This window comes from Phymastichus coffea, unplaced genomic scaffold, assembly GCF_024137745.1.
Source record: "Phymastichus coffea isolate CEN01 unplaced genomic scaffold, Cenicafe_Pcof_1.1 PCOF00208, whole genome shotgun sequence".
NCBI lineage: Eukaryota > Metazoa > Arthropoda > Insecta > Hymenoptera > Eulophidae > Phymastichus > Phymastichus coffea.
In genome coordinates, this window is record NW_026707019.1 from 111,237 (window position 1) to 134,931 (window position 23,695).

Sequence of the window (23,695 nt, forward strand, 5' to 3'; positions counted from 1 at the left end):
GTTAGAAAATTCATTATCATGTATGAAATAACATTAAAAACGCTAAAATTATTTAGAAACTACTGCATACGTTGACCGGTTTGTTTGCACGTAAAAAAACTGGAAAAATAGTATGCGCGTGCGCACATCGTCAACTCGTAGCAGAATACAAATTTGAACGTTGTGCTTGTAAATGCAAATAGAAAAGCAAAACAAAGATTAAAGAATATAATCGTACTTTGTTATTAAATTAACGCAATAAGTGATTCTTCAGAGTGATGAAAATGACAGTATAACATTAAGACGTTTTTCAATAAGTTTAAAGAGAATTTTGAAAGTAAATCTTGTTTGAATTTAATAAAATTATAACCTGTAGATGTAAAAAATTACTAAATAAAAATTAATATTTTCATGGTATATCTACTTTTTATAGTTGATTTGAATAGAAAATTAAAAGAAAATTAATAACCAATAATATAGTATAATAATCAGTAAATAATAGCTAAGCCAACTTGCTAAAGATATTTTATTTACATAAATTAGAGTTTTACCGATCATACATTCTTATACATTATGATAATCAAAAGTAACTCATCTAAAAAACCTAATGTAAGCTTTGTAAATACTACAAAGCAATGTAAGTTTTAAAGGAATGTTAATGTTCATGTTAAAGTTGTTTTTACAAGTTGTTAATTTTATTTTACAGATTACATCACTGGTATGTCTTTAATAATACTGAGTGCCGTCTTTTTATATTATGGTTATTCAACTCAAATACCTTTAAAACATGTTATTTCTTTAAAATCAAACTTATCACTACATAATATTATATCTGATAAGTTTCTTTCAATCGGTTTGGACTCGTCCCTGTTGAGGCATTTGAGTAATGTACCAATCAATAACAAGAAATTTATGAATCTTGCTCGGCACCTTAGCCCAGCTTTTGTTAGAATTGGTGGTACATCCGCTGACTGTTTATTTTTCAATCAGGTACAATTCAATCCTAATATGTGTATCAAATTAAATATACATTTATTTAATTAAATAATATTTTTTTATCAGACTTCTGAGCAACTGGAGAAAAAAGATAACAAGGAATTGTTAGTTTATAGTAATGATACAAGTAATTTTTCAATAACTAGCAATGACTTTATATCATTGTATCAATTTACTCAAGATGCTAATTTAAGAATGATTTTTGACTTGAATGTATTAAGAAGGAACTCTGATGGATCTTGGAATAGTGATAATGGACAAGAAATCATACTTTTTGCAAAGAAACATGGAATGGAACTTGATTGGCAAATGGGAAATGGTAAATTAATTTTTTTTCAAGTTTGTGCTGACACAAATTATTTGTTTTAATGAGCACTGATTTGTTATAAGGCATAAATTTAATTAATATTCATTTTAATTTGTAGAGCCAAATTCATTCTTTCATGTTTTTAACATCAGAATAAGCGCACAACAGTTAGCGGAAGATTATTGCAAATTACGTAGCTTATTAAATGAATCTGGTTACAAGGATAGTAGTCTCATGGGTCCAGAAGCAAATCATATTGGAGATTCAGGTCAATTTTATGCGCACATTTTTTTAAAGTATGTTAAAGATTGTATTGATGATGTTACATGGCATCAGTATTATCTCAATGGTCACATAGCTCAGTTAGAAGAATTTTTAAATCCACTTACATTCAATAGATTATCTACACAAATTGATACAATGAACTGGGCTATCAAAACAAGTGGACAAGTTAAAAATATGTGGATATGTGCGTATAAAAAATTTAATGTTATTTTTCATTGTTAAAAGGATAAAAACTTTCAAATAATAAAAAAACGTTTAACTTCGATTTGCAGCTGAAACAAGTTCAGCGTACGGCGGAGGCGCACCAAATCTTTCAGATAGATTTGTTGCGAGCTTTTTATGGTTAGACAAACTGGGTTATAGCGCCAAAGCTAACGTTCAAGTTGTGATAAGGCAAACTCTCTACGGTGGTGATTACGCGATGGTTGGTCACGATTTGCATCCAAATCCCGATTGGTGGCTGTCTGTACTGTACAAAAAGTTAGTTTCCGAAAGAGTGTTGGACTTGCAAGCACCAGACAATTTTGGTAAATTACGAATGTATGCTCACTGTGCTTCACAACAAATGGCTAAAAGTACGGACTCGTCGATAGTAATTTATGGCGTGAATTTGAATACTCAAGACATTCGAATAAATTTGCAGATACCTACTAAAGAAAAGCACGTGTATGCATACATTCTCACTTCTAAAGATTTGCAGTCTAGGTATGTATTTATAACGCGTGAATGCGATATAAATAATGTCTTTGTTGATAACCACAGAAATGATCAATATTCTCAAAGCTACAACCAATAATATGTATAATATATTTCTTTGTAACAGGGATATTTATTTGAACGAGAACATCTTAAAACTAAAAAATGATGGAAGTTTACCGAAATTTGAACCAAAGATTTTAAACATCAATGACGTTATTGTGTTACCACCATATTCACTTCAATTTTTCATAGTTCATCAAATTCCCGTTGCAGCCTGCTCCAATTGAGTTTTTGTTTGAATAAAACATTATTTAATTATATATTGCATTAGTTTTATAAATTTTTATACGATTTGTTTAATTTATTTCAAATTTTTTACATTTTTTTACATTTTTAAAATAATAAATAGATAATGTTAGAGGTGTAAGATTTATGTAATAAAATGCTTGATAGAAATTTTACACCTGCTGAAATTCTATTTTCTTATATTAAATAGATATATTAAATCATGCAAACGTAACATTGTTTTACACCAATAACTATATAATTTTCAGAAAAATTTAGTTACAAAAAAGTATGCTCTATTTCTGCTTAGGAGATTTTCAAATTTATTTTTGTTATCAAAGTAATTATTGAAGGTGCTGAATTTATTTTTAAACAGCAAATGTAAAAAACTATTAATTTGATGAAAAGACTGTCATATTAAGCACAAGATATATATGTTTAATAAAATTATTACAGGATACTTTATTTCAAATGATTTTGAGATAAGATATTTGCTGTTACTCTGTCATTTGGTTCAGTTTCCAGTAAGTGATTTTCAAAATATTATTGAATATTTTCTGATATTACAGATTATATTAATGTTTCAAGATTATGACGTCGAACGTTTTGAGAATAGGGAAATGACAACTAATTTTTCAGAAAAATTACAGGACCTAAATATCTTTTTTACACTCAAGTATTTCTTTAAAAAATACCAAAGAATTTTGTCTAATAATAATTTTTTAACAGTTTTTTAACTGTTACAAGCTAGTGAAAAATCTATACATAAAATTATTCATAAAAGTACATTACGTCTCTATATTTTCTTCTAAGTAAAACTTGTGAAGTAATCTTTTATGGTGCTACAAGGCTTTCTTATAAACGAATTATTAGAAATCAAAGTAGTGAATAAATGGTACAGTGTCATAACTTATAATTTCAGAGTAACGGGAAATTTTCCATTGTCGAAGGTAAGATTTAAGTACATATAATGCGAGGCTTAATATCTCTAATCATGCGTGAAATATTCCTCAATTGTGCAAATGTGCTTTAAGTAGTGATAAAAGTTTACGGGTGGATATCAGAAAACGACGCTTAGAAAATTATGGGAAGGAGTGGTCAATTTGGCTGGCACAAGTCACGAGTACTATAAATATTTATCAAGTTGCGAGAAAGATAGTTCTAAAGGTGAGTTGTGTTGTCATATGCAATGACTATTTTTAATCAATATTTTTCTGTTTAAAAACATTATAGCAAAAATGATTTGAGTTTTCAAATTTTATAAGTTGCTATCAAAAAAAGAACTAATTACCGATAATTCAGTTTTGAATCTTTGTAAGAATTTCACGTTCCAAAGAAATTAGTAAAGAAAACCGACTCCTAATATGACCGATGTAAAAGTAAACGTAGCTTTTTATCAAAATTTTAATAAACAGTCGTTAAAATATTTACTTTTAGGCCGACTACGTCAGACGCGATACAACTTTAAATATATAGTCAGTTACAATGATAATAAACGTTCGATCTAGACATCAATTTCCCAGTAATTTACGTCTTTTGCGACCTAAATATATTCGAATGTCGATGTGGCAGTGACAGTAACATAATTTATCCGCATTAGTTAGATAGAAGAAAAAAACGATGTGCTACTGAGTGTATATTTAAAAAAAACTGTCTTAATATTTTAAGATATTACGAAAGTGAGTTGAATAACATTACATATGTTATGATTACAAAAGTTAAAACGATATTCTCGCGTTTTATTACATTGTACACGATAAAATATAAATATTCATAAAACTCCTGAAGATATAAGTAGCGTATAATGGTATTCTTTCAAAAGATTGTGAATTCATCATTTTTAAATCAGTTATTTACCTTCAAAAATAACTGACAAAAGACTGTTGAACTGTATACTTTTTTAAAAAATACCATGAGAATGGTTGTACCATAAAGGTATTCTTTAGCTTCAAATTGATTGACATTTGCACAGACAATCTCTGTTCGAAAATCTTCCAACGGCTTTGAACTCTATTGTATGTATTTTTCTCGATAGATACCATTTTAATGCAGTATAAAAATATACAAAAATACGATATACGTATAAATCGGTATACTGAGAGTCAATTCGTATCTTCATATTGTAATGTTATGCTTTAATCAAGTCGACGATGAACCAGGAACATCTCGGAAGCATACTCTTTCAAAGGAGCTCCCCCCTGACTCCGATATCACGTAGTTTGAAAGCTTTCCACGGACATACATAAAATGAAAACATGTCCTTTTTGTTGAAATTGGCGAAAGAATAAATTATGTCTTGTAAAGAGTAAAGGGTTGTTTTATTTATTTTAATGGTTGTAAAATTCCAAGGTACATCATCCCCTTACGCTGCAGCTTATTATTAAATAATATTATATGAAAGTAGCAACTCCGAATAATTCATAATACCTGAAAGTAGAAACGAAAATTCAAATCGTATCGACACGGATGCAAAAAGAGGAAAGTTAAGCAACAATCCGCAGAGTCTTTGACAAAATGTAAGCAATGTCAGCGTCCGTGCACAAGCGGCTTTTGAACACTGAGACACTATCATGAATTATACAACTTTCGCCAGGCAGCAATTAGATTTAATTTGCCGTGCATATCCGTGCTGCTTCATGTCGCGCTCAAGCTGCAAGCGCGCACATATTGATCTGCGCGCGCGTTCGATCTGCTCCGATGTAAATAGGGTTGAACGCTATGTCTCGCCGAAGAAACCAGTCACACTTTTATACTCGCACTTCGTCGATCTTCGTTTTACGCTCGATGAATTTCATATTGCGATATAATCGTCTGGTTCTAGTTGAGAGGTATCTTTGCGACGGTTCAGGAAATATTACGCTCGGCCGTGTCATAATCTTACGCGATGTTCCCGCGAGATACTCAGTTTGCAGTACGAAAAATAATGGTCGGCGCGTGATCTTAAATGCCTGTTGTGCGTGAAACTTGCATTGGTGCGTGAGTAATACCGAAGAAAAGAAAAGAAGTAGAAATACGGATCAGAAGCCTCGGAAAGCCCGTCTCCTCTCCGAAGCGCAAGCGTCGAAAAGAAGAGAGGACAGATCGACTCTTTACTCTTTCTCTCTCTCTCTGTCTCGCACGAAAAAGGTGCACATCGTCGCCGTGTAAAAGGCATGGTTGCGGTGGGAGGCCAGTCAGTTTGAAAGTGCGAGCAGCTGCGCTCGGAACGCGCGAAAACTGCACGCGCGCGCGCGCGCGACTTTCCTTGCTCGCAGACGCGTCGACGACGTCGCGGACACGAGCGCTCCGACGAGAAGGCCGAATAGAGTGTGCCAGTGCTCAGTGTAGCGCCGCGATCATGTCGCGCTCACGCTGCTGCCTGTGCTACTGCTTCCTGCAGCTGGTCGTCGCACTCGCGGGTGAGAGAAAGAGAAAGAGAGAGAGAGAGACGAGAGCTTCCGGGTGGTCCTCCTCGGTGCTCCATTTGCGCCGATTATTTAATAATTACAATGATGCCTGTGGGAAAAGTCTTACGGCATCGCGCGAGCGTGGGATCGCATCCTCTTGGACTACCATAACACCGAAAATTTTGCCGCTGCCACGCATGGAAAACTTTCTCGCGCCCGTTGACGTGTCGATTCAGCTCGAATATTAATCATTTTAGTAAGAGAGCGAAAGCATCGGCGAGATCAAAACCCGTTCTTAACACACACGTTTATGGATCGATACGACTTTTCTATAGTGGCATTTCTCTCTGCGTCCTCGCGTCATTTTTCTCTTCCCAAAATCACGTATTCAACGCTCGCGCCGTCTACGCGGAAAACTTTCTTTCGGGAAGAATAATGAAGATTCATTTTTTTTGTTCATTCAATTCTTCGTAAATGATTTGGTATCGCATTGATTTGAAAGACTCATTCACTAGAATGTGATTAATATGTACCGAAAATCGCAGCTAATTGCCAAACGTAGTTTTTTTATTAATACTTTTACGTAAGAAATGTATGGGTACAATATATTCCGAAGATTAAATCTCTAGCGTTTTCAGGTCTTACTAATTTATAAATAAATGAATTTGTTATGATGGAAATGTTAGTTATGCTAATGGTATATTGGAAAAAGTTCATTGAATATTCTACGCACGTTCCGTCTTACCACCGTGCATCGACGTCAAAAGTAAAAGTTTAACTCGAGTGACGCACAATGAAAAAAAAAACAGAAACGGGATTCGTATCGACGTAACTATCATGTACCTGTAAATTAAAAATTCCGGGTGCGTACTCTTCAACCCAATCCAAAATATAAATAAATAAAATAAAGCGCCTTGACCCACTGAGAGGCAAGTTCGAGGTCAATGCTTCCGCGGGATAGAAAGTCTACGAGTGGCCTCTCTTGTATATACGTCAATTGTTTTGTGTTATCGTCGATGCGCGACACGCGCCAATCGAAAGGCGATTTTCGCAGCGCGCGAGAAGCAAATTTTGACGCGGCGGCCTCTAGTTTTTCTCCTGCACGGCTGCATCTTTCCATTTTTAAAATGCCAAATCACGCGCGGTAACGAAACTCTCCTCGCCTCGAATTGAAGGAAAACGCCGTTGTTACGATCTTTGATATTTTTGACGTTGACAGAGGTACGTTGACTCATTCGCGGAAAAATTATGCAACGGTTTATTTGCATTTCTTTGTTTCCTCTCGGATGCTCGCGATAAACCTCGTCGAGCCGACGTTTTCACTTTTACACTGCGCGTCGCTCGTAAAATCGGCACTTCGCTGCGCGGACAAAACAGCTTGCTGCCGCGCGAAGTTTATTCGGGCGGTAAAAAGAGAAAAGCCAATTTCTCCCCGATAATCCCGATGGCGCTTGTCGGGCAAAAATATGTTAACAGGCGTTATTGGCCAAATGGAAAGTTTCTTGACAATTATGCAGTCTGATTTGTGGGTGTGTTGAAAGGCGAAACGAGCAAAGAGTCCGAGGAGGCGCCTTGTCTGAGCGACATGCAGTTCTACCGGAACCCAAAGACAGCGGCTCAAGCGTTGTGGACAGCCACGGAATGCTCCAAGTATTACCTCTGCCTCGGTGAGTGTCAACGCTGCTTTCCCAACGTTTTAATTGGCATCGGCGCGCCGAGTGTCCGAATTCCGAAAGTCATTCCGACGACACGCTAATCGAACAATCGCCCGGGCAATCCGTAACGACATAACTAGGCTCGTGTAAAGGCGCGCGCGAGTGTCGCAAGGCGTCCGCGTGTGATCGCGTGCGTTCGCGGCAAAGCACGCGTCCGATTATACAATGATGACACGATCCCGAGCGCAAAGCCAACGTGCGACTCATCTTCTCGTTTCGCCAGCACGTCTGCAATTGTGGCGCGCGAGACTGACAATACGGTCGCTCGCGCGTACGACGTGTGTGTTATTGCGACGTCGCGTCTCGTTCTTGCTCGTCGTTAATTAGCTGCGACGTTCGCAGGGAGCTCGGCGGCACGCCAAGTTCTCCTGCGACCGATTGCGCATCCGTTTCCGTGGCGATATCGAACGCTCGTCTCTTTTGCCGGGTCGATGGATTTCCATCGAGCGCGCGCCTATTTGTTTCGATGCGATCCACGGCTGGTCGAGCGCGCTGCCGTAGTTACCGGAGAACGAGAGGAAATCGCGATCGAATAACTCCATTGTAGCTGGCGCGCGACGATCGTGTACCGATAGCCCGTACGCGCGAGCGCGCGTGAGCGCAAAGCTTTCGCATCGTGAAAGTAATTCGGGCTACTCGTGCACACGTGAAAGGCATGCTTCGAGGCATCTCGTAACTGACGCAAGACGCGTCCTTTTGCTTTTCCCTCTTCAACGCCATTATCTAACGGAGCGCCGTGGTCGCTTTGGCAGACGACGAGGTGTTCGAATTCAAGTGCTCGCAGGGCTTGCTGTTCGACGTGGCGCGCCAGATTTGCGACTTCAAAGCCAACGTCGACAACTGCGACCTGGTCTTGGGTAAGCGCGACAGGGCGCGTGATCGCGCGCCGTTTCTTCCGCCAATTGGTGTAGAGTTGGAAAATAAAGATCATTTCAGAGCAAGACTCGACGACGCCGGCGGCCAGGCAGAACGCAAGCTGCGAGGACGGAAGCTTGGCTTGCGCCGACGGTAACTGCCTGTCGTCGGCGCTCTTCTGCGACGGGAATGCCGACTGCCCCGACAACTCGGACGAAGCGAATTGCGGTGAGAACGGCCACTGCAGTCGTTAATATTACTAGCAGCCGCGAGCTTATCCCACGCGTCTATCTTCCACGCCGAACCGTTACAAAGAAATACCTTTGATCCACATTCGCTGAAAGCTAAACGAGGCCCGGTCGGACGTTAAGCCAGATGTGCATGTTCGCAGACGAAACCCAGATAGACGTGAACGGCGCGTTGCCGTGCAACAGAACCCGATGCGAGCTGCCAGACTGTTGGTGCTCGGCGGATGGTACGGAAATACCAGGCAATCTCACGGCTCCTGAAATACCCCAGATGATCATGGTCACGTTCGAGGATGCCGTTAACCCTGAGAATTTCGACTACTTTCTGAGTAAGCGGAGACGACGATCATTGTCGTTGCCTAAGAGCTGCGATCGATTACAGCCTTTCTCTCTCTTTTCAGAGTTGCTCACCGAGGATAGGAAAAATCCTAATGGATGCCCGATACACGCTACTTTCTTCATCAGCCATCAGTACACAAGTTACAGGGATATTCAACACCTGTGGAATCTTGGTCATGAAATTGCCATACACTCGGTGACGTACGTTGGAATGTTCTCGTCGTGGTGGTTTTTTAACGTTATGCAATTCTAATCTAATTGCTGGTATATAGGCACAGAGGACCGGAAGATTGGTGGATGAAAAACGCAACGGTCGAGGATTGGTTCGACGAGATGGTCGGTGAGGCTAATATCATCAATAGATTTGCTGGGGTTCGATTGAACGACATTAAAGGTGCGTAACTGAATGTACAAAATGAAGACAGAATCAATATCCATGAAATTCGTATAGGTCTGAGAGTTCCTTTCCTACGAGTTGGATGGAATCGTCAATTTCTCATGATGTCGGAATTTGGTTTTGTATACGACTCGAGTATCATAGCACCACCTTCGAATCCACCGATATGGCCATACACCCTTGATTACCAAGTTCCTTACGGATGTTCGGCCGTTGGACAGACTTGCCCGACGAAAGCTTACAAAGGGCTTTGGGAAATTCCACTAAACCCACTGGTTGTCGAGGTAGATAATTTTATACACTTTTCTTGTGTTACACAATTAATATGGGTAAAGTTTCATATAGACGCAATTATTGAAATTGCATGGAAAACGCTTCGAGGTTGATATTATTTTCACAACAAGAAAATTGATGTATAATAAGTGTAATTTTTATACGTAAGTGATATGTGATACAGGTGAAAAACATGTATGATAATTGTAGGATCGAAGTTGTGCAACGCTTGAAGCCTGTTCTTTGAATCTCACTGACGACGATATTTACGGAGCACTGATGAACAACTTCAAAATGCATTACTCAAGTAACCGAGCACCGTTGGGATTACATTTCCAAGCCTCGTGGATCCAATCGCCTACCAATTTTCTCGCTCTGTCGGTATGCACCTTTCATTATTATACAGTTGCGTGTCGTTTGTTTTTACGAATGTGATGTAGCATACTGCTTTTCAGAAATTCATCGACGACGTTCTACGGTTTCCTGACGCCTATTTTGTTACAAATCAACAAGTGCTTGAATGGATGAGAAATCCAACGAGCCTTGACAAACTGCGTGCTTTCAAGCCATGGCTATGCTTCGATAAAAAATTCGACGCCTACGAAATCGTCTGCGATGAACCAAACTCGTGCAAGTTGCCAAGTAAGGTGTTGACAACTCACAGGTATCTGACTACCTGCTTCGATTGTCCCAAACAATATCCTTGGCTGCGCAACGAGTTTGGAAACGATTAAGTCGTAAATAACTAATAAATTGTTTTTTTTGTTGACCATTATACAAATTTTTAAATACATTTTATACTACTTTTAACTAGTGTGATTATACATTGATAGTATTAAATTGACTGAATGTTTTATATTTAGATGTAGAAACACTACTGTTGATTGAGTATCGACTATCTATTATCAAATGTAAAAAAACAAAAATTTCAGCGATGCAGATCTAACAATTTAACTAATAGAAAAATAAACTATTCTGTTTTAGTATTAATATTTTTACTAATGAATTTTAATATCTTATTTTTCTTAGTGTATTTATATACATTTTTCTCGAGCAATTCTTCCATAATTAAATATAGATATAAAAAAATGTTGATGAAGGTCAGAAAAAGAATGTCACTTAATACAAATCTCCCCTTTAATAACAAATGGATTTGGAATGGGCTCTACACTGTTAATTGAACAGATGAGAACTGACGTTGGTCCACATTTCTCAAGTCCAAATGTTCTAGTATTTTAATTAAGCTCGTAGAGATCATCTAAATACAAATAATTAGGCTCTCTTAACAAGCTATAAATATAAACTACCAAATTATGTGTTCTCCAAACTGTATTTACTTTTACAAATAATTAAAAATATTATCTTTGCAATTGTTACTTTCCTCTTTCAAAGTAAAATTAATTAGAATAAAAACTTATTTATGTTCTTAAAGTATAGACAATGTTTTAAACACAAATGAAAGAAACAATATTTAAATTATTACAAATTAAGTTTATTTCATCTTATGCTATAAATTCATAGGGTATGGGAGCCAAAAGTTGCGGCTTTTCCTTACCAGACACAATATGTGCCGGTCTTGGTTGAGCAGGTTGTCTTTTAAGAGACACCTGTGCTTTGATTTCTTTGGCCTCCTTACGGAGTCTTTCATTCTCCTTAACCCTTGTCAAGAAGTCTTCTCTACACTTTGAATGATTAACATGTTCAATTCTAACATTGATTCTCTTCGCAATGATGCGTCCACGCACTCTCTTGTTGACAATGATGCCCAAAGCATGTTGGGTGACATTGAATACCCTTCCAGTCTTGCCATGATAGACTTTGTAGGGCATACCCTTTTGTACCGCACCATTACCTTTAATATCAACAATGTCACCTACTTTATATACTTTCATGTACGTAGACAAGGGTATGACTCCATGTCTACGGAATTTTCGCGAGAAGAGGTCTCGCGTTCCTCTACGGTAACCCTTGGAATTGGTCATTTCGGATAACTCACCTAGAAAATATTATAATAGTACTTTAATTTCTATGTAACAAAGACTTGAATCTCACTAGTTAGGTTAGATTTGTTATAACAAAAAAATGAATAATTAAATAGGTTTTTCCATGGCATATTTTGATAAAATGATTAAATCTAAATAAATAAAATCTAATTGCGGAGTGAAATTTGCATTAGTTTGATAATTTTATGTAGAAATAAAAACCAATACCAAACGCACGTGTTGTCTTAAGATTTGACACAATATGACTCACATTTTTACTATTAACAAGGTACGATTTATACCAGAAATTTTATTTAAAAAACTGTTTGATTTTTATTTGGTTAATGCTCGCGATATTTTAAGCTTTTCTAATAAAAACAATAAAATATTTAAAAAAAGCGATAAAACTTACGTTTCTTAACCAAAGCGTAAGGAAAAAGAAGTTGATGCGATCAGATATAGATCGAAATGGCCGTCGTCCGTTTCGTTTCGTTTTAATGGCTGTGGGTACTGGGTACATACCTGAGGACTCCGATGCGCCACAATTCAAATTTGAGAGATAAAATTTGAAATTCAAAAGTATTTTAAAGTTTTTTGTATTTTAAATTTGTCTTTTTGTTTTAGGTCGTGATCTAAATTTTTTAAGTTGGTTAAGATTGATGAGTTTTGAGATGAAATTAGTTTTAGTATGAATTTATCAGCTAGATGTTGAAGTCTTTCTTTGATGTAGAAGGTTTTGGATTCAGCATGTAGGACATTTATTGGTGTAGAAATTCTACATCCTAGAGATTGTCTTATTCCACTGTTTTGAATTTTTTGTATTTTCATAAGAAGAGTTGAGTTATTTATGTGTGTTAGGTAGAGGCTGTATTCTATGGTGCTTCTAATAATAACTGAATAAATTTTTAGTAATATTTGTGGGTGGCTGCCCCACCATGTTCCTCTAAGTACTTTAATTATGTTTAGTAGTTTTAAGCTTTTTCCTATTATGTAGTTTGCGTGATCATTCCAATGAAGATTGTAGTCAATATACAGTCCTAAATATTTGACTTTTTTTGATGGGTATATGGGAGTGTTATTTATTAGTAGAGAGTAATTTTTAATAGCAGAATAGGGAGCTTTTGTGAAGATAATAAATATTGTTTTTTCAGCTGAAAGAGTTAATTTTAATTGTTGGAAGAAGTTGATTATGAGTTCAAGAGTGTTTTCTAATATGTTTATTGATTGTTTGATATCTGGAATAGAAGTATATATAATAGTGTTATCTGCGTATTGGATTAATTTTACGTTGGGAGGTATGATTTGTGAGAGTTCATTTACATATAGATTATATAGCAGGGAGCTTAATACAGATCCTTGAGGAACTCCTATACTTTTGGAATGTGGTCCAAACAGATAATTGCCGATTTTGAAGAGAAGAGATCTATTGGTAATTAGATGTATCATATTGTCCAGGCGAGATATCGATCAAATTCTACAATAATAATAAAAATTAAGTGTTCTTTTTTCATTGAAATAATAATTCTTTATTTGTTATTAAAATGTAATCGTAAAAGCGATGGGTATTTGACTTGAATCAATCAAAATTATGGTAATATTTAACAATTTTTGTAATCTAATTAAATTAGCAATTTCTAAGAATAAAATGATCGTTACGTTTTGCTTAAAAAATATTCTGTTTTCCATGACATGTAGCGTTTACACTAGATTGGCAATTCTTCTCGCGGCTCTTCTTAATATATCAACTCGTCCTCACCGAAATATATTTCCATTATCTTCGTAGCCCACTCCCTTCTCATTTGATTCGGATATATTAAATAATGAGAATAATTCACGACTTTAAAACAAGATAATTGCTGGATCAAAGTTGTGCTGCATTTAAAATCTGTTCTCTGAATTTCACCAACGACGATATTTATGGAGAACTAATAAAAAAATTTCAAACTACAGTACTCGAATAATCTAGCATCTTCGAGATTACATTTCCAAGCGTCGTGAATTAAATCACCTATCAATGTCCTCGTTCTTTCGATTTGCACCTTTCATTGTTACATTTGAGCTTAATTAATTTTTGAATTTGATATATCAAACTACTTTCCTAAAATTCATCCATGAATGCTTCAAGGATGAGGAATCTAAACTTCATGTTTTCAAGCTGTGGCTATGCTTTGATAGTAAGTTCAGTATTGATGAAATCGTCTGTGATGAATCAAACTCTTGTATATTACCAGCCAAAGATATTACTTCGATTTCTCTGAGTAATGTCTTTGACAACAAGATTGTAAATCAATTGATTTTTTTTCTTATTGCCTAATACAAACTTTTAATTACATTTATACCACTTAAAATTAGTGTGATGATCAATTACAACAAGGGTATTAAATTCACTAAGTGTTTTGTATTTAGATGTAGAAATAACTTTTGTTGATAGAGAATCAACTATTATCAAATGTAAAGAAACAAAAATTGCAGCATTGCAGATTTAATAATTTAACTAAGAGAAAAATAAACTATTCCATTCTGGTATCAATATTTTTACTTATGAATTTTGATATCTTATTTTTCTTATTATACCTATGTACATTTTCTTCAAATAATCCTCATAATAATTAAATGTAGATATAAAAAAATGTCAATGAATGTCAGAAAAAGAATGTCATTCAGCACAAATCACCCTTCTTGTGCAACAAATGGATTCGGAATGGACTCCATACCATCAACTGGACAAATAAGAACAACTGATGTACCTCGACATACAACAAGCCCAAGTGCTCGAGTGTCTTGATTAAGCTTGTACGGATCATCAGGATCTACAAAAATGATAAATAAATACTCTCATGCATTAAATATATATAATGTAGTTTTAGCACAAACCTCTGAGATATTCTGTTGTATTATCCAGTACAAGATTAAGCAAAGGATCATATCCTTTAAGGATACCTGAGGCTTCCCTTCCACCAGCAAACTTGACTCTGATGTTCTTTTCTAAATACTTTGACAAGTCTAATATACTTTCTTTCCTTTTCTTCTCTTTTTGATCGGCTTGGGAGCCTTGCTAAAAAACAATGAAGATGAATTAAAAATCACGTGGAAAGTTTTAATTTATGCAAAAATATTTTAGGTTAGCTTTCACAAAATGTTCGTAATTTACCTGGGGTTTCCTTTCCTAAAACAGAAAAAAATGAGAACAGTGAATCTTCTGTATTATCAACATGTGAAAGCGCTTATTTTACAAAATTTACGTTACTTACAGACATATTTTGTTTTGAAATTTCGTGAGTGTTCGAAGTGACGACCCGTCGCGCATACAAGACACTATACACAATCAACAATGAGTGATATGAGATGAGCACTAAGCACACGAAGCGCGTGCGCGTATTTTACAACAATAATGTTTGTAGCTACTATATATACGTTTGAAATTTTTTGACATTATATCAGTGTCTCATGGTAAAACTCATGACCATTTTAATAATCACAATCATGCAAGAATACTTTTCTTATATCAACAGGGATAAAATAAAAGTAAAACGAAGTTTCATAAAAGCTTTTATTCATTTTTTTACTCGTGTTATAAAAAAATACATGCTAGTACACGATGACGTGCGTAGTACCATGAATCTTGAATTCTGCATCTTTCAACAATTATGTATTAATCGTGTTTTCTTTTTCATTTTTTTTATTCTGTTATTCTGTTTATTATCAAAGCTCAATGCGATTCGATTGTTTTTCCAACGAAAGTTTCAAGTTCATTTGAACTTTAAAACGAGTACGCCGGCCTGAATAAAAATTCTTGTGCGCTACTTCTTTCGTGCATCGAGTGTACAATAAATTGCTTATAGTACTGTCACTAAGTTGAGCTATTTCATAAAAAACAGTGTAACCATTAAAATAAACTCAGTTATTGCGACAAAAAACTTACACTCTATGGAGGCAAATAAATGAAAAAAAGACACACAAAAATGATGTACTAGGCCCAATCAATCGTCAGCTGGTTCGTTTTAAAATCCAATGGAATCGCAGCACAAGAGCTCTCGACTAACGACTATTGCACCGACAACGCAAAGGAAATGTCACAATAAAATGCTGCTGACTATTTCACGGGCGATGCCCTTGCTCGCACATCGTACCGAACGCTTCTCGGATTTTCTAGCGTGCGTTCGCTTCATCATTTGCAGTGCGGATTAATTATACAAATACTAAACCTGCAAAAACGCGTGGGGTTGGCGCGCGCGCGTCGCCTATCGCCTTTTCATTACTCACATCTCGCGCGATGATGCTCGACTATTAAAAATTGCTTTGCCCACGTTTTAAAATCGCCGCGACGTGACTTTTGATCGGCATGTCACGCATGCTCACTTTTTCATTTTGTTTAAAAACCTAGTTTCCTTTGTTTCCTGCCTCTACTATTTGTCGTCCCCCTCTTCTTTTGTATACGACTAGAAATCTATAAGTTTATTTGTCCTCGAACGGCTGGGTGGCTGCTCAATGGATGGACCGTTATTTTGTTTTTGTTTCCGAACCTCGCGCAAAAGAGTTCTGTCGCAACGTTTATTATTAGGGTTCTTGCGCTAGTTTGTCGACGGCTTATCGAGTATACATCAGTTACGGCATATTGGGTGAATCTGCAGTAGTGTGGATGTGTCTTTGTGTCTGTGCATTTTAAAAAGTGATATATTCGAGCAATCAACTCCACCTCGTTACGCTTATATCCTATACGATTATATGAACAATTTTTTTTTCTACCGAACATTTGTTTCCACGTGACAGAATATCGCTTATTGCGCTGCTCTTATCGAATAAAAGCAGAAAAACACTCTGGTCCAGTATCTCGTTGAAATGCGTGAAGAACTCACATTCGATAATGAACTGATCCACCAAGCTTTCGCTAATTGTCACTATGGACCAGTGCATTTCTCCGAACAACAATTAGAGTAAATAACGCGGATAGAAAATGACGTGGATCAATACATATGTCGGCATAGCGCGAACTGTTTTTCAACGAACGCAGACAAGTTACATAGTCGGATTAACAATTCAATACAGACTTGAAATGTAGCTGAATAGGGAAGAAGATATTATGTAAAAATCTTGGTTTTTACGCGCGAAAAACGAGACGAATCCAATCGCACAATCACGCCACGATCATCGTTGTCGTCGCAAATACAACGGAGTTACATAAAAGCAACAGTTTCAGAGTCTTCGACAGGAAATAAAAAAACATAAGGTGATCAAGCGTTTTTGTTCGATGCTCCGGTAGATATATGATGAAGCCTATCGTTCGTTGTTCCTCAGTTTATTTTTTATCAACGACGCCAATATGCTCGACTTACTCGCATGGGTAATTCACAATTAGATATGCGCTGCTTCTTTTTGCCGAATAACCCAATAACCCAATAATCGAACAAACACTTCGTTTTGCCTACGAGTCATTATTATGTACACTTGTGCGACGACCCGCTTATGTTGGCGGTATTCGCGAGAGACCTCGGTTGAATCTTTTGCGTTTACTGCTCGCGTCGTCGTTTTATCGAAACACGAATGATCCTTTGTCTAGCTGTCGCGCGAAAAATATCTCACTCTCTCGTTAGAAATATATTTCTTTTCCCCGTGTGAACGCGTTGTGCTCAAATTAATCGACTACCTATGACGCAATTTCATGTTTGACCGCGCGTTCCAGTGGTTCGGCAGCAGCCTTCCAATGGGACTGCGATTGCTACGGAATTCGGCATTTTTGTAATACGTCCTCTTAAAACTACGCGCAAACGAAACGTGCTTTGTGTACCTTGGTGCCGAAAGCTAAAGAACAATCGGCCCGTTCGTCATCGGATGGACGCGGCGAGCGTACAGCAATGACTTGTCGATATTAAAAAAAAAAAGAAAAAAAAGAAGTCCTCGTAAAAATCTACAGTTGGCTGTGGGGAGACTGAACAACACACTCAATCTCACACTCGAGGGACTAAATCCAGCGAGGTATTTGTCGGCATTGCGCCCGAGGACAATCCACACTACCGCGCCGGCCTGTCCATGGAGAAGAATCGTGGTCGAGAGCACGCATACACGGACTGTCGCGAAGCATGAAATTGCTGTGCGAACTGAAAATTCACAAAGCGGAAGTGATCGATATGCCGGCATGGATCGACGAGCGAAGCCTCCTCGGCAACGCCGGTGGTCAGATATCGCAATCATGCGCGGGCTGAATGTCGCGCGCTAGACGCGAGCTCGGGGAGCGAGGCAGACAGCAGCATACGGCGACGGCGTCGCTCATCGCTCGTAACCGCGTCTAGCCCAAACGACACAGAACCCTCAGACAATTTCTGGCGCGTTCTCATCCTGCTCGGCCAGCAGCAGCGGCACAGCTTGCTGCCTGTTGGCCGCGTCGCTGTCCCGATGATACTGGTGGTACTGGTGGTGCAAGTGGTGGAACGTCGAGGGGCCGCTGGTTCCCGACGGCGTGGTGGGCGCCGAGCGCGACAGCCACGACCGCGTGTTGCGCGTCGGCAGACCCGCTCCCACCGAGATGTAGGTCTTGCCACGCGTGCGCTTCGTCCGGGCACTGTTGGCCGACTGCTGCGTCGGCGGTTCGTCGGTCGACGGACTACTCGAGCGCTGACTCAGGCCCAAAGAGAACAGAGCTTGCGGTCGGTTCTGCTGAGCGGGCGGCAGGTCCGGCAGCTGTTGGATCTTGTCCAGGAGCTCGCGAAGCTGCAATTTCATTATTTTTGTTTCTTATATGATAGCAATACATTTTTCAATTGGAGTATATCTTGCTTTACTTTGGAACTAATAGATCGTTTAAAATAATGGACAGTAGAAAAATAGTTAAAGCGATCGATTGTTTCAAACATAACGTCATCGAATCTACAATAAGGTTGTCAAACAAGGATCAGATTGGGTGGCAATTAATGTACGCTCGCAAATAATAATCAGGTCATCGATAATTAGATTCGATTTATCTACGTGCTCTCAATGCTAAATACACGCAAACATACGCAACTGCTAAAGCTGAATAGTTACAGTTGCACGAATGCAATTACAACCAAGCTAAAACGAGCAACTTTGATAAATTTTCACATACCGACTCTGAAGGAATCTTTGTGTATGTTGTTTGTTTGAAAGCACAATTATAATGTATATCGTGATTATCTTTGAAAAGCATATATACAAGTATGTGAATCATGCGACTAAAAAAAAAACCATCGCGAATCGCAAAAATTGATTCAAATCGTAAAAAACGTGTGTTCATCCAAAAGTGTCAGCTGCAAAAAAAGAAGTCATAAATACTTTGTTACCAAAATAGTAATCACCGAGAGAACGAAAAACATCGCTTGAGCATCGCGAAAAACAGTGTTGCCGCGTGTGGACAAACGAATGGATGTATCGCGCGGTTAGAGAAATGGTGAAAGAGAAATAACTGACCTCTATCGTTGGGCTGGTCGCTCTAGGCGGCGACAGCGGCGACTGAGCCGCGAGACTGGATACGTCCGAGGTGGTGCGATGATTCGCCAGCGAACCGAGGGAACCTTCGCCGAAGTTCGTTGGTCGCTCGCGTGCTCCACCCACGGCTTCGCCCTGCAACGATGCGATACGAGTGAATTCCTCGGTGGAAACCGAATCGAGACGCGAGCTTGATTGATTCGCTCGACGAGAAAGGTGCGAGAATGATTCAAGACGCGGGCCAAAAATCAGACAATCCTGGCGAATAATTGAGCGCACGATTCGTCGTTTCATTCTGTTAATAGTAGATTCAACGATTGCACGGTTGTCATGCTCTTCGTCACCCAAAAGATTCCAAAACCCCACGTGTGGATGTCTACGAGTGAATGCTCCGCGACGCGGAAGTCGACTCTGCGTAACGCGACTTTAGCTGAGGCAAAGAAAGGGCAAGCGATTCTGACCAACGTGCTGCCGCCACCAGTGCCGGCAGTCGACAGTTCGTCAATGCTGTTGTTGCAGGAGTAAGGCGGCGGGATGATGGTGTTGGCATCGTTGACCACGTTGCACATGAAGCTCGAGCTCAACGAGTCCAGAGTGCTCGCGTGCGACAGCGTCCTGAAGTAACGCATCACCAGACCCGAGGCGCCTTTGCCGAAGCCATCGTCGTAACCGATCACCAGTGGATACAGGTCGGGCTTGGCTGTCACCTACGAATCACATACCGTTTCCTTTTCAATCTGTTACTAAAAATATGATTATTAATCGATGCTTTCACTCGTCACATCTAGTGAAACGCGCATTTTTCATTAATGTTTTGTGTGTTTGAAACGATGTTTTCTTTTCAAGGCATTCGCAATTTGTTTGGACCAAGGCTGGGGTCACAGTATTATATATCAAGTCTGTGCCAAACATACCCGACGTTTCTCTTCAAACCGTCATATTTTCTCGTTTACAATTGCCCGTAAGGTTCAGCCAATTTACGAGTATTCAATGGCTCGAAAATCTAATAAGCCGCCTGTAAATCTCAATCGCTTAATGCCTCGTAAATCAAGATAGAACGCGCACATGACAGACCCGACGAGTAATTATGCCGCGAAAGTAGGCACCAGCCATAAAACGGCTCAAATTTCGTTATCAGGTCCACGCGCATTGTTCCTACCTAACTTTCTCCACTTTACTCTATCCTTGAAATAACAAAGTGACCTAGGAAGATGGAAAGACAAAAGATATGAATAATACATTGTTGCACTATAGCAGAGAGATCAATCCGCTTCTTCGCTGGGCGAGCGACGTCGGCTTCTCCGCTCGAACGCGTTTAAGTACTTGTACGCGCGCACCGATCCGCAAAGCTGCAATATCTGTCTGCGTACGGCACACCCGTTTTTTCGAGTTTTCAATATACATATTTTATTGTAATGCTCATTTCTCACCTAACTACATCTTCGCCCACGAATCCCAAGTACACGAAAAAAAAAATTTTTAGAATATTAAATGTTAATGCTTTGTTAAGAAATAAACATGAAATCTTCTATAGCCAATTGTAAATATATCTTACATCATAGGGTATTAGCATACGATATTTCGAAATGTGCAACTGGCGTGTACAATAAAAGAATCGCGTCTGAACTTGGCAGCATACAGTGCCAAATCGTAAACTGCAAATGGTAAAGTTGAAAATGACGTAGCGAAACTGATCACACTTGGTTGCAAACACCGAGTAGCACCTTCTCGGTTTTACACAGCTAAGTTTCTTCCGCTTTCTCTATTCGATGAAAGCACAAGGTCACTCGTTCTCAAAGCTTTTCATAGAAAAGGTTCGAAATGAAAGGTGAATAATGTAATAATGTATAACAGTACGGCGTCGAGCCAAAAGCCGTCGGCATTGCGAGAGACGCGAAAGCGAATGGACAACAAGGGAGAGTTGACGACGAGTAAGAAGCGACTGCTCGCTTAACCTCATTGTAGGGTGGCGGCATTGCCTGCCCGACGGAGCTGCAGCGGCTGTAGTGCGGTGGCAGGTAGCACGAGCCCGTGGAGGCGCGATCGGAGATGGTGCCCTCCTCCATCATGTACGCCTGTCGCCTGCGACACAGCCAGCAGGCGCAGCCGCACGATATCAGCAGACCCGCCAGCACCGCGATCCTGCGTGCGTGTATACGCGCGATCAGTCCAACTGGCCACTGTTCATACGGGTCATCGTCGTCGTTCACTCACCACAAGTACCAATAGTAGAAGAAGACGAACTTGAACATGCTCACGGCGGAACTGCCAATCTGGGGAAACGCTGAGTAGCTGCAACAGCCGAGGCTGCAACACTCCTTGGGGAAGCTGCACCTGCGTCAACGAGCAGCGTCGACAATTGACGACAAGCGATTGGTGGGTGCGCGGATGCCGTATACTTACACGTGACCTCCATCGCAGAGCTTTGCCGAGACCTTCAACAAGCAAATACGATTATGAGAGACCGACGGAAGCTCGGAGCGATGCTGTGCGTCTGCGTGCGCCGGACCGCGGCAACGGGCGCTTGTGTAGTTGCGCAACGACGGAAAAGCGACAGCGCAGAGAGGTAAACACGGGCGCGAACGGCGAGGAAGCCGCCCTCGGGGCGCAAGCCCGGGCCGCCGGGGAAGCGCGCGCGCACAGACACACGCGGACGCACAGCGAGAGCGACGCGTAGCATTTACGTTCTGGTCGAGGTCCATGTCGAGCTCCATGCTCTCATCGTCGTGGTCGGGAGCTTGCGAACAGCAGTGCCACGGCGGAGGGACGATCGACCCGTGAGGCGACTGTCGCATCGCGGCGGACCAGCCAGTCGCCGTCGCGCCCGCGCGTGCACGCAGCCTCCCCCCCCCCCCCCCCCCCCCCCTCCTCCTCCCCACGCAGTGACGCGCGCGAATTGCGCCCTCGACCACGGCGGCTCGTCGGTTAGTACGCCTGCGTACACCTTTTCCGCGCGTCCGAGCTCCGGCTACTGGCTTGTCAGTAGGTACTTGCGACGAGTCGGCCGCTGCCAAACCGTTTTCCTCGCGAGCGCTCGTCGGAATGCAAGGGCTAGTTTTGCATCTTACGAACTTTACCCGACGATGAGATTGCGCTACCTATTGCCCAATAAACAACGACTACCTCGCGAGTTTCCATCCTGAAACGCGAGCCGAGTGCAGCCTCATTGAATTCCGTCACATCCGCTTGAATATTCATCCGCGTGAATCCGCTGCAAAGCCTATCTCGAAGGAAATCGAAAATCCTTGCGACTGCGCACGCGTGCCCCCAGAAAGTAGGAGCCCTCTCGATGCGCAATCGCAAAGGCCGATCGCGCACCCGGAAGTACGTACATATAGGCGGATTTCTACACATATATATACGTGGCGCGTAATCTAGCTCGTGCGGCTGCGACGAGGCCCGCGCTCTATTGATCGGCACGGTGGCACGCGCGCGGGCACACCTAACACGCCCGCACGGACGAACGGAGCGACGACGTGCCTAAGTCCACGCGACAAACGCGACGGATAACTCACCTGGGCGCTGGAGAAGAGATAAGCGAGCGGCAGGACCGGCAAGCTACGGAGCTTGCGGAGCCGCGGCATCGCCGCACAGCCACGAGACGGACGATTCACTTGGCACCTGTCTCGCCCGCGCGATTCTGCGCGCCAGCGGCCCGCCACTCTCCGCCTGCCTGCCAGCCGATTGATCGGTAATTCGATCGCAGGCTGCAGCTCGATTAACGCTGCACGGCCGACCGATAGGGGTCGTGCTTTCTTCTTCTCTGGCTTCGATGCCATTGGCTAGTGGCTTTTCCCTTTCTTGTTTGTTTTTTTGAATGAGCAGAACACGCGCTTGAGACTATGTGGAATGATCGATCTTCGTAACGTACGTCAGTGCGTAGAACGCGTCTAAATGAATACGAATAGGCTATTTATCGCAATCGTAGCTCTGCTCGTAACTCCTTGCTGACCGGAAGTTGTGAGAAAAACACGCACGAGATTACAAATCAAATTCATAATATCGAGCAATGTTTTGTCATCAATGCCACTCGCCTGCTCGACATCCTTGGTTGCGACGACTTGCAAAGAGTAAAAGATGAAGAGCTCAATCGATCACTTTATCACAAACTACAATGCTGGCGCAAAACTTCTGCACTCGCCTCTACCATTCACTTTCATTTGCGGAGCCTACCGTACTTCTCTCCAAGATGCTTGAATTCAAATAGTTATAACAATTGATTTTTGTTTTAATTTAAATGCATGCTTCTAACTTTCCATTGTCAAAAACTTGGACGAAAAGAAAGAAAGCTTTCCAAATTAGTACTTTAACGATGTTAATGTTACATTTATTATGTTCGACAGAGTAGGCTATCATGTCATCTCCTTTTCCGATAGATTAGAAATATCACATTTTTTCTTAGATTCAGTGAACGAAAGTGAAAATTTGAATAAACGCATCAGGTTTGTTACGTGCGCACAGCATATCAAAGGAAACAATACCAATTAAACAATTAACAAAATACGCGGATTA

The 23,695-nt window shown here is 40.2% G+C and overlaps 5 protein-coding genes across 8 annotated transcripts; 2 read left to right on the forward strand and 3 right to left on the reverse strand.

Annotated features, from left to right (window-relative positions):
• The first annotated feature begins 179 nt into the window (after positions 1-179).
• Positions 180-2,713, forward strand: LOC131674003 (heparanase-like). Its single transcript, XM_058952427.1, has 7 exons — positions 180-316; positions 413-616; positions 686-969; positions 1,042-1,294; positions 1,401-1,751; positions 1,840-2,272; positions 2,391-2,713. The coding sequence occupies exons 2-7, from the start codon at positions 553-555 to the stop codon at positions 2,551-2,553; spliced, it is 1,548 nt and encodes a 515-aa protein (XP_058808410.1). The 5' UTR covers positions 180-316; positions 413-552; the 3' UTR covers positions 2,554-2,713.
• A 2,990-nt stretch (positions 2,714-5,703) lies between these two features.
• On the forward strand, positions 5,704-10,986 carry LOC131673998 (chitin deacetylase 1). Its single transcript, XM_058952422.1, has 10 exons — positions 5,704-5,949; positions 7,479-7,604; positions 8,405-8,509; positions 8,589-8,735; positions 8,899-9,084; positions 9,157-9,295; positions 9,367-9,488; positions 9,546-9,775; positions 9,975-10,145; positions 10,220-10,986. Exons 1-10 carry the CDS (start codon positions 5,889-5,891, stop codon positions 10,496-10,498), a joined length of 1,566 nt encoding a protein of 521 aa, XP_058808405.1. The 5' UTR covers positions 5,704-5,888; the 3' UTR covers positions 10,499-10,986.
• A 248-nt stretch (positions 10,987-11,234) lies between these two features.
• Positions 11,235-12,249, reverse strand: LOC131673997 (large ribosomal subunit protein eL21-like). Its single transcript, XM_058952421.1, has 2 exons — positions 12,159-12,249; positions 11,235-11,760 (listed from the first exon to the last, which is right to left on the reverse strand). The coding sequence occupies exon 2, from the start codon at positions 11,744-11,746 to the stop codon at positions 11,267-11,269; it is 480 nt and encodes a 159-aa protein (XP_058808404.1). The 5' UTR covers positions 11,747-11,760; positions 12,159-12,249; the 3' UTR covers positions 11,235-11,266.
• Positions 12,250-14,264: 2,015 nt separating this feature from the next.
• On the reverse strand, positions 14,265-15,110 carry LOC131674000 (U6 snRNA-associated Sm-like protein LSm7). The gene is made up of 4 exons (XM_058952423.1): positions 14,998-15,110; positions 14,898-14,912; positions 14,621-14,801; positions 14,265-14,556 (listed from the first exon to the last, which is right to left on the reverse strand). Exons 1-4 carry the CDS (start codon positions 15,001-15,003, stop codon positions 14,417-14,419), a joined length of 342 nt encoding a protein of 113 aa, XP_058808406.1. The 5' UTR covers positions 15,004-15,110; the 3' UTR covers positions 14,265-14,416.
• Positions 15,111-15,294: 184 nt separating this feature from the next.
• LOC131673989 (uncharacterized) lies at positions 15,295-22,845 on the reverse strand. Of its 4 annotated transcripts, none has more exons than XM_058952405.1 (7): positions 22,699-22,845; positions 21,587-21,618; positions 21,398-21,511; positions 21,139-21,325; positions 19,645-19,890; positions 19,166-19,318; positions 15,295-18,451 (listed from the first exon to the last, which is right to left on the reverse strand). In XM_058952405.1, exons 1-7 carry the CDS (start codon positions 22,765-22,767, stop codon positions 18,053-18,055), a joined length of 1,200 nt encoding a protein of 399 aa, XP_058808388.1. In that variant the 5' UTR covers positions 22,768-22,845; the 3' UTR covers positions 15,295-18,052. The 4 variants fall into 4 exon arrangements, with proteins under 4 accessions (XP_058808388.1, XP_058808387.1, XP_058808385.1 ...); XM_058952404.1 differs by having other exon boundaries at positions 21,398-21,517; XM_058952402.1 differs by lacking the exon at positions 22,699-22,845 and adding an exon at positions 21,868-21,979 and having other exon boundaries at positions 21,398-21,517.
• Between the last annotated feature and the right edge of the window lie 850 nt (positions 22,846-23,695).